The sequence below is a fragment of the Cavia porcellus genome, unplaced genomic scaffold, assembly GCF_034190915.1.
Source record: "Cavia porcellus strain 051 isolate PalLab524CR breed Dunkin Hartley unplaced genomic scaffold, mCavPor4.1 scaffold_49, whole genome shotgun sequence".
Taxonomy (NCBI): domain Eukaryota; kingdom Metazoa; phylum Chordata; class Mammalia; order Rodentia; family Caviidae; genus Cavia; species Cavia porcellus.
In genome coordinates this window covers 5,800,063-5,812,166 of record NW_026947532.1, presented here as the reverse complement: position 1 = coordinate 5,812,166, position 12,104 = coordinate 5,800,063, and the positions used below count along the sequence as shown (strand labels likewise).

The following is a 12,104-nucleotide window of genomic DNA, read 5'->3' as shown; positions in this document are numbered from 1 at the left end:
GGGGGGCGCTGCAACCAGATGCCACAACCAGAGTCTGTGAAAACCGAACAGGGAGGAGTCGAGTTGAGCTGAGGCTGGGACGCCAAATGACAAACTCCTCGCCACACACCACACACCAAAGCTGGCGGGGTGGGGCCCACAATCGCAACAACTGAGAGTGAGGGCCTTCCCACCCCACAGGGCTTGACACGTAGTTAATCTTCAGTTCTGGGGAACTGGCTTAAAGGGGCAGCATCTCCTGAACCCTGGGCTGTTGACTAAGCCCCCCACCTCCAAATGAGGACCCCTCCCAAGACCTGGGAGACTGCTCCGCGTCCGCAGAGCCAGGCCTATTCACACCCAGGAGCTCAGTGTGTGGTTTGGTCCTGATACAGCCCCTGAGGGTGGTGGAAAGCAGTCCCTATTCAGAGAGAGAAAGGGCCTAACTGGGGGTCACACAGTTAGGAGGGAAAGTGACCAGCAAATGTGAGGGCTGGCATTTAAATGCCCTCTTTAATCTGGGCTGTGACAGGTGCAGGTAGGCTCCCAGGGTGATGATCAGGTGCTGTTCCCTGAAGAGGCCGGCTTGAGCATTGGCGTTGTGAGGTTCAGTCCTGAGGCTGTGACAGCCTTTGTCCTCCCATGTCCCCAGGTGCGCCACGGACCACAACATAGACAACACCACGGCAATGCTGCGGGAGTGGCTGGCGGCCGTGGGCCACCACTATGCAGCTGTGATCTGGAGGCCCGAGGGGGAACCCAGGTGCGACTGAGGGGAGGGTGGAGGACAGCTGGTACCTAGAGCCATGCTCACCTACACCATGACACATCTCATTTCTTTACCCATTCAGGTCCTACCCTGATGAGGAAGGCCCCAAGCACTGGACCAAAGAAAGGCACCAGTTTCTGATGGAGTTGAAGCAGGAAGCCCTAACCTTTGCTAGGGCCTGGGGGGCTGACTACATCCTGGTAAGGAAGCCTGCTTTAGAACTGGGTTTGTGAGCCAGGTGTGATGGCACAGCAGCACTTAGGAGGCTGAGGCAGGAAGATCACCACAAGTTTAAGGCCAGCCAGGACTACATCTCAAGACCCCAGTAGAAATCTTGGTGTAGGGCCAGACCGGATGTGAGTGTGGCTCCTGACATTTGAGCTCCAACTACGTAATAAGCATGGCTTCCTGAGACAGGTCCTAGGATATATTCTGGGCCTAAATTCCTGGGGTGTGCCTGGAATTTACAGAGCCGAGCTCTCAGGCTAGTGCTCACCGAAGGTCTTGGCATCTGCTCCCTCAGCCAGCTCTCAGAGAAGGTCTCGATCAGCTGCGCAGGTCTGGCCAAGGCACCCAGGTCTGGTCTTTAGGGTCCATTGCTTGGCTGGTGTCTAGGCCAGATCCTGGGTGATGAGCAGCTTGAGGGAGCTCTTGTTCTGGGCCTCTGAGGGCCTGGGGAGACCCCCCCGCTCAGCCACCTCCTTGGGGGCTACAACCCAACAGGGCTGAGGCCTGTGATGCTCTCTCCCCACAGTTTGCAGACACCGACAACATTCTAACCAACAACCAGACGCTGCGGTTTCTGACGGAGCAGGCGCTGCCGGTGGTGGCCCCCATGCTAGACTCGCAGACCTACTACTCCAACTTCTGGTGTGGGATCACCCCTCAGGTGAGCTGTGGGAGCCGGGCTTCCAGCAGGGAGCCTGCAGGCTTGGGGGTTTGTGACGAGGGAACCCTGCAGCCCAACGTTTCCTATCTCCAGGGGTACTACCGCCGCACGACTGACTACTTCCCCACCAAGAACCGCCAGCGCCAGGGCTGCTTCCAGGTCCCCATGGTCCACTCCACTTTCCTGGTATCACTGAGGGCAGAGGGGGCAGACCAGCTCACCTTCTACCCCCCTCACCCCAACTACACATGGCCCTTTGATGACATCATTGTTTTCGCTTATGCCTGTGAGGCTGCTGGTAAGGACCTGTGCCTGCTGTGTCCCTCAGGCCTCAGGGCCTTTGCACATTCTGTTCCCATTTCTACTCTGTATTTCTTCCTATTAGCTCCTGTTTGTCCTTTGGATCATAGCCTTTCCTGAACCCCACACTAGCGGGTTAGGTGCCCTCATTCATTCCCTCACAAGCAAGCATTTGTGGACCAGCTGCCACATGCCAGTCCCTGCCCTCTGAGCCTCCATTCTGGTCACTGCTGAGCCAGGAAGGAACTCTGATTATAGGTGCTCTGCAGCCCAGCATGTCCAGTCTTAGCCTAGAGGTGGCCTGGTCAGGGGAAGCTACTGGAGAAGGTGAGAGATTAATCTCAGAGTTAAAATATGGACAGACAATGGATAAGGGCAGGAAAGAGCTTTCTAAACAGAGGGACCAGCAGATACAATGGCCCAGTGGTAGCAGGCAACATGAGAGGGCAGGCGACTCCCACACTGGTAGCATATTCCTGCAGTTCCAGAATTTGGGAGGCTGAGGCAGGATTGCTGCAAGTTCAGGTACTGCACTACTGAGCCACACCCCTGCCTTTTCATGTCTTTATTTGGGATCATGCTAAGCACACACGATACCACTGCATCACACCCCGACCACAGTATTTTTCAGATGAAAGTTACCAAAAGTATTTGGTTATGGATGACATAAATCCAGACCTTTGGAAGGGTTGAAGATGAGAGAGATATGAATGTTGGGGTGCCATTCTTTTTTTTTCTCTCTTTTGAAACAGAATTTTGCTATGGTTCAGGTTGGTCTTCAACATACTGTGTAGCCCAAGCTGGCCTCGAACTTGTGGCAGTCCGCCTGCCTCAGCCTCCCAGGTGTTGTACTGTGCTATGCTTAAGAAGGCTGCAGAGTTGTAATTCAGGACGTGGACCGAGATGTGGCCACGGCTGTGAAGCCTGTGTGGTGGGTGGAGAACAGCTCAGCTCGTGTTCAGAGTGCGGTGAACCCCGAAGCCTTGTAGCCGGGCAAGCAGCATGTCCTGAGGCACCAGAGAGGGTGCCGTGATCTTTTGTTCAGTGCTCCAGGTGGAGAAGTCTGCAGCATGGATGAGGACGGGGAGGAGGAGTTCACTTTCCAGGGCTGGGGTGCGCTCTGTGATCCCTCCCGCCGGCGCTCGTCCATGGCTGCTGGTTTGAAGAATCAGGGAAGCACAGTTTGTGTCTATCTATCAGGTCTAATTACTGTCATGCATCTACCCTGGGCCAGGCTCTGTGTCAGGCCCGGTGTGGGTTTGGCTTTCAAATGCACTGTGTACCCTGGGTGTAGTGGCGCAGGCCTGTAATCCTAGTACCCTGGGAGGCTGAGGCAGGAGGGTCCCAGGTTCAAGGCCAACCTGGGCAATTTAGCGACTTAGCTGTAAATTCAGGGCCAGCCTGGGCTACATAGTGAGACCCTGTCTCAAAACAAAATATAAATAAAATAAAAGCTTACAATATAAAAAAGATTGAGGGTGTAACTCAGCACAAAGGCTTTGAGTTAAATCTCTAATTCTGCCCCAAAAAACTGAAAAACAAAACAAAATAAAACAAAGAAACAAACGCACCATGGCAGCTGCAGGCAGCTCAGTGGCAGAACATTTGTCCAGCATGGAAGGGGCGTGGGACCCCCCAGCACTGCAAAGAAATGAGAGAGAAAGATAGTGGGCACCTGCCCCGAGGATGATTCTGGCACAGTGACAGATCTCCAGGGAAGAGGCCACTGTGGCCGGCGGGTGGTGGACTATGTGGAAGGGACATCCATCGGGAAGAGGAGGGGCGTGTTCCAACCAGGGCATACCTCTGTGGCACAGCTGTCTGTCTGGCAAGCACAAGGTCCTGAGTTTGATTCCCAGGACCGAAAAAAACCAGCTGCTGGTCCCCTGATTAGCGTTGCACATTGGGGATGCAGGGACTTCGGAGATGGAGCCACACAGCTCACTGGTGTCCGTGGCGCCTTCCTTCCCTCCACCCACCACGCAGAGCGTGGCCCTAGTGCCCTGCTGGAGCCCCAGGAACAGCTGAGCTGAGTCACAGGTGGGCCCCACATCCCAGGCGAGACTCAGTCAGGTTTGGGTGCCAGCACCACCGCCTGGAAGCGCCCAGCAAGGCCCCCAAGCCCTGCCCCACTGGCTCTCCCCTTTCTCTGCAGGGGTCTCTGCCTACATATGCAATGAGCACCGGTTCGGGTACATGAACGTGGCCGTGGGTCCCCGAGAGGGGCTGGAGGAGGAGAAGATCAACTTCATCCACCTGATCCTGCAGGCGCTCGGTGAGGCCGGGAAGCCTACACCGGGCCCCACCTTCCTTTACTGCCTCTTTCTTTAGTGTTTTCTGAGGGTCTCACTACATAACCCAGCTGGCCTCAGACTTGTGTCGGGCCTCCTGCCTCAGCCTCCTGAGTGCTGAGATGACAGGCATGTGCCACCATATTGGTCTGGTGTCCTTTTCCTGGGCTCCAGCATTCTGCTAAGGGGGCTGGAACTCATGATGGGCGCCTCCCTTTGCAGTGGATGGGCCCCCCATGCAGGTGTCTGCTCATGTGTCTTGCCCCCCGAAGAGGCCCAGCAAGATGGGGTTTGATGAGGTGAGGCCTCCAATCTGTGGTATTGGGCTTGGGCCAGAGGGCTGGGCACTCCCTCCTCCTCCCCTGCAGCCAGCCTCTGCTCCCCAGGTCTTTGTCATCAGCCTGGCCCGCAGGCCTGCCCGTCGCCAACGCATGCTGAGCTCGCTCTGGGAGATGGAGATCTCAGGGCGCGTGGTGGATGCTGTGGATGGCTGGTGAGCCTCCGTGGGATGCAGCCATGGGGTGCCGTGGTCTCTCCCTGAGCTCCCAGGGTGGGCAGAGCAGAGGGGGTGAATGAAGGTCCAGGAGACTTGAGAACAGAGCCCAAGTGAGCCAAGTGGGATGGCACATGCCCTTAAGCCCAGCACCAGAGAGGCTGAAGCAGGAGGATCCCTACCAGTTCAAGGTGACAATAAGTTCAAGGCCAGCCTGAGCTATAGGAAGTGAGACCCTGTCTCAGAAAACAAACAAACAAACCAAAAACCCAAACAGGGCCTGAGTCCTGCTGTCTCAGGGAGTTCTGGGCAGACAGATACAAGACAAGACACCTCCCTTGACCCCCTGGAGCAAGCTAGAACAGTGGGCCTGGGATCCAGCCGTGTGACCCCAGGCACGGTGGGCCCCATTGTGGAAATGGCTAATAACCCTGCCTTCTTAAGCTTCTCTGTGACTTGGTCAGTGAAGGTTCGCAGGACTGGTCCTGAGCCCTGGGAAGTCTTCCAGGTTCGGGGTCTCAGTCTCCACCTCTACCCTGGACTTAGGTCCCTGAGGGGCTGGGGCTCAGCCCACTATGTTCTCCTGGGGACCTGAGCCAGGTTGCTGTTTGGGTTATACCCCAGCCACCCCCACCCCTTTTTCATACTGAGGGCCTTGACCCAGTATGAAACCCAGTGTCAACTCAAGGCCTTGACACTGAGTGACATCCCAGCCATTTTTTATTTATTTTGAGACAATGTCTTGTTAAGTTGTCTGGGCCAGGCTAGAACTTGAGATCCTCCTGTCTCTTTGACTTCAGGATGTCCATCTTGTGCTGGGGACTCTGCCCAAGAAGTCTCCAGCGTGTCACCCACATCCATCCTGGGGCCCCTCCGTTAGCCCTGCAGCCCACCTCCCCCTTTCCTTGAGGTGGCTGTGGTTCCCCAGGCCCTGTGGCTGACAGTTTTTGGCCACACAAAAGAGCCAAAAAGCTGAAACCTCCTTCAGCCTAGACTCAGGCGTGACTCTACAGCGCATGCAGGTCAGGCCGCCCAGAGGGGCCCTGGCCAGCACCCATCACTGTAGTCCCTGTGTCCCACAGGATGCTCAACAGCAGTGTCCTCAGGAGCCTGGGCGTGGACCTGCTCCCTGGCTACCAGGACCCCTACTCGGGCCGCACGCTGACCAAGGGCGAGGTGGGCTGCTTCCTCAGCCACTACTCCATCTGGGAAGAGGTGAGGGTGCCCGCAGGAAGCAGGGGCCAAGCCAGCCTGGCCCAGGGGAGGTGTTCAGGAGTAGAGTCTGGGAGATGCTCCACACCTAGGCAGCCTGGAGGGCCGGAGAAGGAGTCCTGAGGCCCTCAGAGAGCACAGAGCTGAATTCCTGCTTGTGTGTGCATGTGCGTGCACACGTGTCATTGCTGTGAAACCTACGGCCTCACGTGCTAGGCAAGGGCTCTGCCGGTGAGCTGTGACCCGAATCATCTTCAGTTCTTGGGATAGGATCTCACCAAGTTACCCAGACTGGCCTTGATCTTACAGTCCTCCTGCCTCAGCCTCCCAAATGGGTAGAGGTGAGAGCCACCCTACCTGCCTTTACTTTTGCTTTTATTTTTTCTTTTGTCTTTTTTTTTTTTTTTTTAATTGGGTGCCAGGGATCAAACTCATATTCGCCAGGCAGACCCTGCCCCTGAGCTGTATTCCCGGCCCCCCTTTGCTTTATTTTTATTTCATATGTGCAAGTCTGTAAGCTTACATTTGTACTTTTTTTTAACTGTCTTTAAAATTGGAGGATGACATAGTTCATCACTTACTGAATGGATTTCATATTTTCATATTTACCGAATTACTGCTAGGCATGGTGGCGCACACCTGTAATCTCAGGAGGCTGTGGCAGGTTTGCCTTGAGCTCGAGGCCAGCCTGGGCTACACAGTGAGACCCTGTCTCAAAAACAAACAGACGAACAAAAAGAACAAAGTTACAAAAAGTCTTTCCCGGGGCTGGGGATTTAGCTCAGCGGCATAAGCGCCTGCCTGGCAAACAGGCAGTTGTGAGTTCAACCCCCGATACTGATAAAAAGGAAAAAAGACCAAAAAAAAAAGTCTTTCTCCTTGTGATGTGGGGGGCTGGGGTCTCCCCTCCTCCTACTAGCCTCACTTCCTCTGAGAGGCTCAGGAGGCCCAAGTGACCAATCCTGCAGGTCAGCAATAAGGTTGAAACGCTGGGTGTGGTGGCACAAGCCTGTAATCCCAGCACTCGGGAAGCTGAGGCAGGAGGATTGCCACAAGTGTGAGGCCAGCCTGGGCTACCCTGTATCAAATAATAATAACAATATAAAGTTACAGTCCCAGCCCCATACTTCTTGCCCTGTGCCATGGATGAGCCACTGTCCATCCCCATGTCACGGTCCCTGGAGATGAGCCACAGCCCCTGGTGTCGAGCTGCCTTCAGTGAATGGAGCAGGATGGTAGTGACCATCATGATTTTCTCTGGAGAGCTGCTCTGGAGCCTGGAGAGCCTTGGTGCCTGGTGGAGCTGATACTTTAGTTGCTGGGCAGTGGGCGCCCAGCGGAGAAGCTGCATGGTGTACCCAGGGCTGACCACAAGGAGCTGTTGTCACTAAGAAGAGCAGTAGGCAGGTGGGAAGCGGACAGTGCCACTCTGCAGAGCCATCTCTCACCCTGCCTCCAACCACAGATGGCCGCCAGGGGCCTGGCCCAGGTACTGGTGCTTGAAGACGACGTCCGCTTTGAGAGGAACTTCCGGGGCCGGCTAGAGCAGCTGATGGAGGAGGTGGCCACGCAGAAGCTGCAGTGGGACCTGATGTAAGACCGTCTGCACCCCAGAGCAAGGGAGGGACAGAGAATCAGCACCTGCAGTGATGGGGGCCCTCGGTGTCACTTGTAGCTACCTCGGCCGGAAGCAGGTGAGCCCCGAAGAAGAAGTGGCTGTGGAAGGACTGCCGGGCCTGGTGGTGGCTGGCTACTCCTACTGGACACTGGCCTATACTCTAAGCCTGGCAGGTGCCCGCAAGCTGCTGGCCTCACAGCCCTTGCGCCGCATGGTACCTGTGGACGAGTTCCTGCCCATCATGTTCGACCAGCACCCAAAGTGAGCCTGGGGGGAGGGTGGGCTTCAGGGAGTTCCCTTTCTGGGCAGGTCCCCCCCCCCCCCGCAAGTCAGACTTGGTCAAGAGGGGAGGCTGTGCTGCCTATGTAGCTTTTATTTTTATAGTTACATTTTTTTTTCCTTTTGGGGCTTTGAGACAGTGTCTCACCATAGCCCACTCTGGCCTCAAACTTGTGGCAGTCTTCCTGCCTCAGCCTCCCAAATGCTGAGATTACAGGTACACACCAGCACACCTGGCTGCAGAGTTGTTAACTTGATAACTTCTTGCTTTGAGCCTCAGTATCCTTGCATGGAAAATGGGGATCACAGGATTTCCACTTGTCAGGGCTGCTGTGAGGCATCATGGGGTCTCTGGAGAAGACCAGCCGGCAGAAGGGTCACCCGCACTGTCCCTCCACACCCCTGCAGTGAGCAGTATAAGGAGCACTTCTGGCCACGGGACCTGAGAGCCTTCTCCACCCGGCCTCTCCTCGCCTCCCCCACCCACTATGCAGGGGACACCGGGTGGCTCAGTGACACAGAAACATCTTCTCCTTGGGACGATGACAGCGGCCGCCTCATTAGCTGGACTGGCTCCCAAAAGACCCTGCGTGACCCCCGCCTGGACCTGGGAAGCAGCGGGCATGGCCTCCATCCCCACCCCCGGGACGAGCTCTAGGTGCAGCAGCAGGGAGCAGGGGCTTGGGCCTCCCTCCCTTCCTTCTGCAGTTGTGTCCCCCGTATTCCGTCCCCCCCTCCCCATTCCCCTCGCCCCCACCGCCTCTGCCTCCTTCCTCTCTGTGTCCTTGGCTGTCCCTGCATCCGCGTCCCTGGCTGTTGCGGTGTTTGTCTGATTGCATCTGAGCCCTCTTTCTCATCCCATCCAGCCGTCTGCTGCCTCAAGTCCCCTTGCTTGGTGTCTGGGCATCCTGCCCTTCAGGGTCTTTGACCTGCCAAGCTGAATGGTGGCTCTAGAGGAGCGTCCAGGAGCGGAAGTGGGGACTGACTGCTGGCAGGAGCCAGAGAGCAAGCAGAGGACCTCCTGGCACCTTAGGCTCGGCCCCATCATAGGTCAGGAGAGACCACTCAGAGACACACCCCGGTCACTTCTGAAGGTCACAGGGCCAAAAGGCATCTCAGAGCCCAGGCGGCTCAGAGCCCAGGACAGAGTACAGGAGGTAGCTCCTCAGCCTTTGTGCTAGCCGGACAAATGCCAGGTCCTGTCCCCCTGAGGACAGAGTGGCTGTGTCTCTGCCCACCTCTACCTCTACCTTGCCCCTCTTTGACTCCGAGCTGGGTCTGGCCTGGACCTCTTCCCCCGCTAGTGGGCAGTGCCGGGGGATGGGTATACCTAGCAGGCTGAGAGTGGCACAGGAGGCCCTCAATAAAGCCTGCTGCATTTGCACTTTATACTCCTGACAGCTGCCTCAGCCTCTTTGCATCTCAACTGGCGTGGGAGAGCCTTGCCCACCTAGGGATGGCCCTTAGATGGGGGGGGGGGCTGAGTGATGTTGGGTGGGGCATTAACTGCCCTGTGCTTTCCCCTTCTCTTTGGTAGAATGCAATTGGGAAGGGAAGCTGGGGGTGGGAGTGGGGTGGTGCATGCTGGTAATGGCAGCACCGGGGAGGCTGAGGCAGAGGTTTCATTGTGAGTTCAAGGCTAGCCTGAGCTCCCTACCCAGATCCTATCCAAAAACAAAACAACAACAGTGGGAAGTAGGGGCTGGGGATTTAGCTCAGCGGCATAAGCTCCTGCCTTGCAAGCAGGCGGTGGTGAGTTTGATCCCCAGTACCGATAAAAATGAAAAAGACAAAAAAAAAAAAAACAGTGGGAAGTAGCTGGAGGGCTGGGCGGGCAGCAAGGTTTCACTGAGTGGCTCTGTGATGTCACTGGGGGGGCTCACCTTGCTGGTCAGCATAGGCACCAGTCAGACCCAGGGCTGCTGACTGCGCCTGTCCTCCACCCTCCTGTCTGCACTTAGCCTTTGGAACTGGGGTTTACTTGGGAAAGCCCTGGGGGGAGACACAGGAGTCCTCTCGTGGCCCTAACCAGTTGTACCACCAGAGGGCACCAGGCGACAGGGCCTGGACCTTGTGAGCCAAGGCACCAGATTGGTGTGGCCAGTGACCGAACGGTAGCTTGGTGGGGGTTGGGTCCTGCTGCATGGCCACCCCAGCAGTGCCACCAGCGGAGGCTGCTCTGGTCTCCGCCACCCTCACTGGGACTCCGATGGCTGCGCACTCCTGGGCAGATGTCCTGGAAAGCTGAGCCCTTCCTGTCCCTTTTCTTTGGCTGTGTGTGCTCCCAGTCTCGGTCCCAAGGGTCTAACAGGCTCCACTTTGGGGGCGAGGTCCTGACTCAGCATGGCTGTGAGAAGGACCCTGGCCCCGAACTGTGGTCTAGGTGGTTTGCTCCAAGAACTGAAGCCATCAACCCTGAGTGGTGGCGCATATCTGTAATTCCAACACTTGCGAGACTGAGGCAGGCAGGAGGATCTTGTGTGCCAGGCCAGCTGAGCTACAGAGGGAGACAATCTCAAAACAAAACAAAAACCCAGGCGCAGTGGCACACACCTGTACTCCCAGCACTGTGGAGGCTGAGACAAGAGGCTCACTCTAGTCTTAAGGCTCCAGAAAAAAAAAAAAAAAAAAAAAAAAACATCTTAAAAAGAATAAAAAAAGTCATTAATTCTGGGTTACTATGACCGAGAATAGGTCACAGCTTCTGGTGTCCTGTTGTTCATCGAGTTGCCATTGATTGAGCCCCTCCTGGGGGCTGGAACAAGGGCTGGGTACACGGCAGTAATAAAACCAATGCAAATAGGCTGGAGGGGGGGAGGGGTAGCTGGAGGGAGTCCCACCCCGGACTTTAGGGCTCTTCAGGCTATTGAGATTGAGGGGAGATAGGAGGAAAAGAAAACCAGGTGAAGTTTAACAAGTTTGGATCTGAAGATTTGCTGAAAGTGAGCAGACAGCCAGAGCAAGCCAGAGAGATGCTGGGGCAAAGGGCACAGCAGGCAAGGGAGCAGCATGGACCTCAGTCCTGGGGCAGAGTCAGGGCAGGCCAGGGAGCCAGTGAGGAGGTCAGTGTCTGGAGCCAGTGACTAAGCGGAGCTGGTGTGTGGAGAGAGAGGGTGTTGTGACCCTTTTTCCCTCTTTTACTGGTGCTGTTAGTCAAATCCAGACCCTCCGGCATTCGAAACACACATTCACACTTGAATTTCCCTCAGGCCTTTGCCACTTTTTCCTACAGGGCAATGGCACTCTGGAAAGCAAGCAGTCACACTGCTATAGGTTAAAATTTGAGAAGCCTTTGTTTTGATGCAACCTTCAAAATTCTTAGAGATTCCATGAACATGAGGCACTAGGAAAAAAAAAATCCTTAGAGACAAGGAGGGTGTGGTGGTGCACGCCTGTAATCCCAGCACTCAGGAGGCTGAGACAGGAAGGTAGCTACCAGTTTGAGGCCAGCCTGGGCTACATAGTGAGTTCAAGGCCAGCTTGGATTAAATTGCAAGAACTGCCTAAGGAAAATAAAAAGTTCCAGTGGCTTTCCTGCCACATGTAAAGGCAGGAGGGAAGGATCAGGGGCAGCATCTTTTGATGGGTTGTGCCTGTATGCAAATGGATGATTGAGAAGAACAGAACGTCTGACTGGTCCTGTATATGGTACAAGTTCAACTGAAGGATTGACAGTAGCACCTTTCTCATTGGCTTTATGTCCCTCACCCTGTTCCCATCCTGTTCATTGTGTTCGGGCATGAGAGGGGACAGAAATGCAGGTCAAAGTGAGTTTTGGGTGGGAGGTCATGGGTGTATTTCATATGACTCTTTGTGGTGCTGGGGATGGAAGGTGCCAGCTCCTTCCTTCTCCCAGCCACTGGGAACCACAAACTTGATTTCTGTCCTTGTGGTTTTGCCATTATTCCCAAACTGTCATAGCAATGGGGCCACATAGGAAGTGGCCTTTCAAGTCTTCTTTCCCTCCACCAGGGTGCTTTTGTGGCCTTCAGCATGTCCAGAGTCTCAGCCCTTCTCATGGCTGAGTCCCGCACTGTCCAGGAGCACAATTTACTTATCTGTGGATCATGATTACATATTCAAGTTGTTTCTAATTAGGGCTCCTTATAAATAAACTCCAGTGAATGTCTGCACACGTCTTTGTGTGGATCTTCATGTTCATTTTCAGAGGGCATGTGGTGCACACCTGCAGTCCCAGCACTTGGGAGACTGAGGCAGGAGGATCCCTGTCAGTTTGAGGCCGCCCTCACCTAAATCTTAAGTTCAAGGCCATC

The 12,104-nt window shown here is 55.3% G+C and overlaps 1 protein-coding gene across 18 annotated transcripts in view; it reads left to right on the top strand.

Moving 5' to 3' along the window:
* The window catches only part of Cercam (cerebral endothelial cell adhesion molecule), a 37,671-nt gene that overhangs the window by 23,000 nt on the left and 2,567 nt on the right, over positions 1 to 12,104 (top strand). For 6 of the 18 annotated variants that reach the window (XM_063244309.1, XM_063244307.1, XM_063244310.1 and 3 more), the window contains 12 exons: positions 632 to 742; positions 831 to 948; positions 1,503 to 1,637; positions 1,710 to 1,935; positions 4,093 to 4,212; positions 4,451 to 4,527; positions 4,615 to 4,721; positions 5,804 to 5,936; positions 7,399 to 7,526; positions 7,609 to 7,812; positions 8,239 to 8,488; positions 8,697 to 9,228. In XM_063244309.1, the coding sequence (XP_063100379.1) occupies positions 669 to 742; positions 831 to 948; positions 1,503 to 1,637; positions 1,710 to 1,935; positions 4,093 to 4,212; positions 4,451 to 4,527; positions 4,615 to 4,721; positions 5,804 to 5,936; positions 7,399 to 7,526; positions 7,609 to 7,812; positions 8,239 to 8,488 (1,572 nt within the window). In that variant the 5' untranslated portion in view covers positions 632 to 668 and the 3' untranslated portion in view covers positions 8,697 to 9,228. Of the gene's footprint in view, positions 1 to 631; positions 743 to 830; positions 949 to 1,502; positions 1,638 to 1,709; positions 1,936 to 4,092; positions 4,213 to 4,450; positions 4,528 to 4,614; positions 4,722 to 5,803; positions 5,937 to 7,398; positions 7,527 to 7,608; positions 7,813 to 8,155; positions 9,229 to 12,104 lie in introns of those variants that run through there. The other 12 variants (XM_063244303.1, XM_063244299.1, XR_010045990.1 and 9 more) reach the window with 12 other exon arrangements.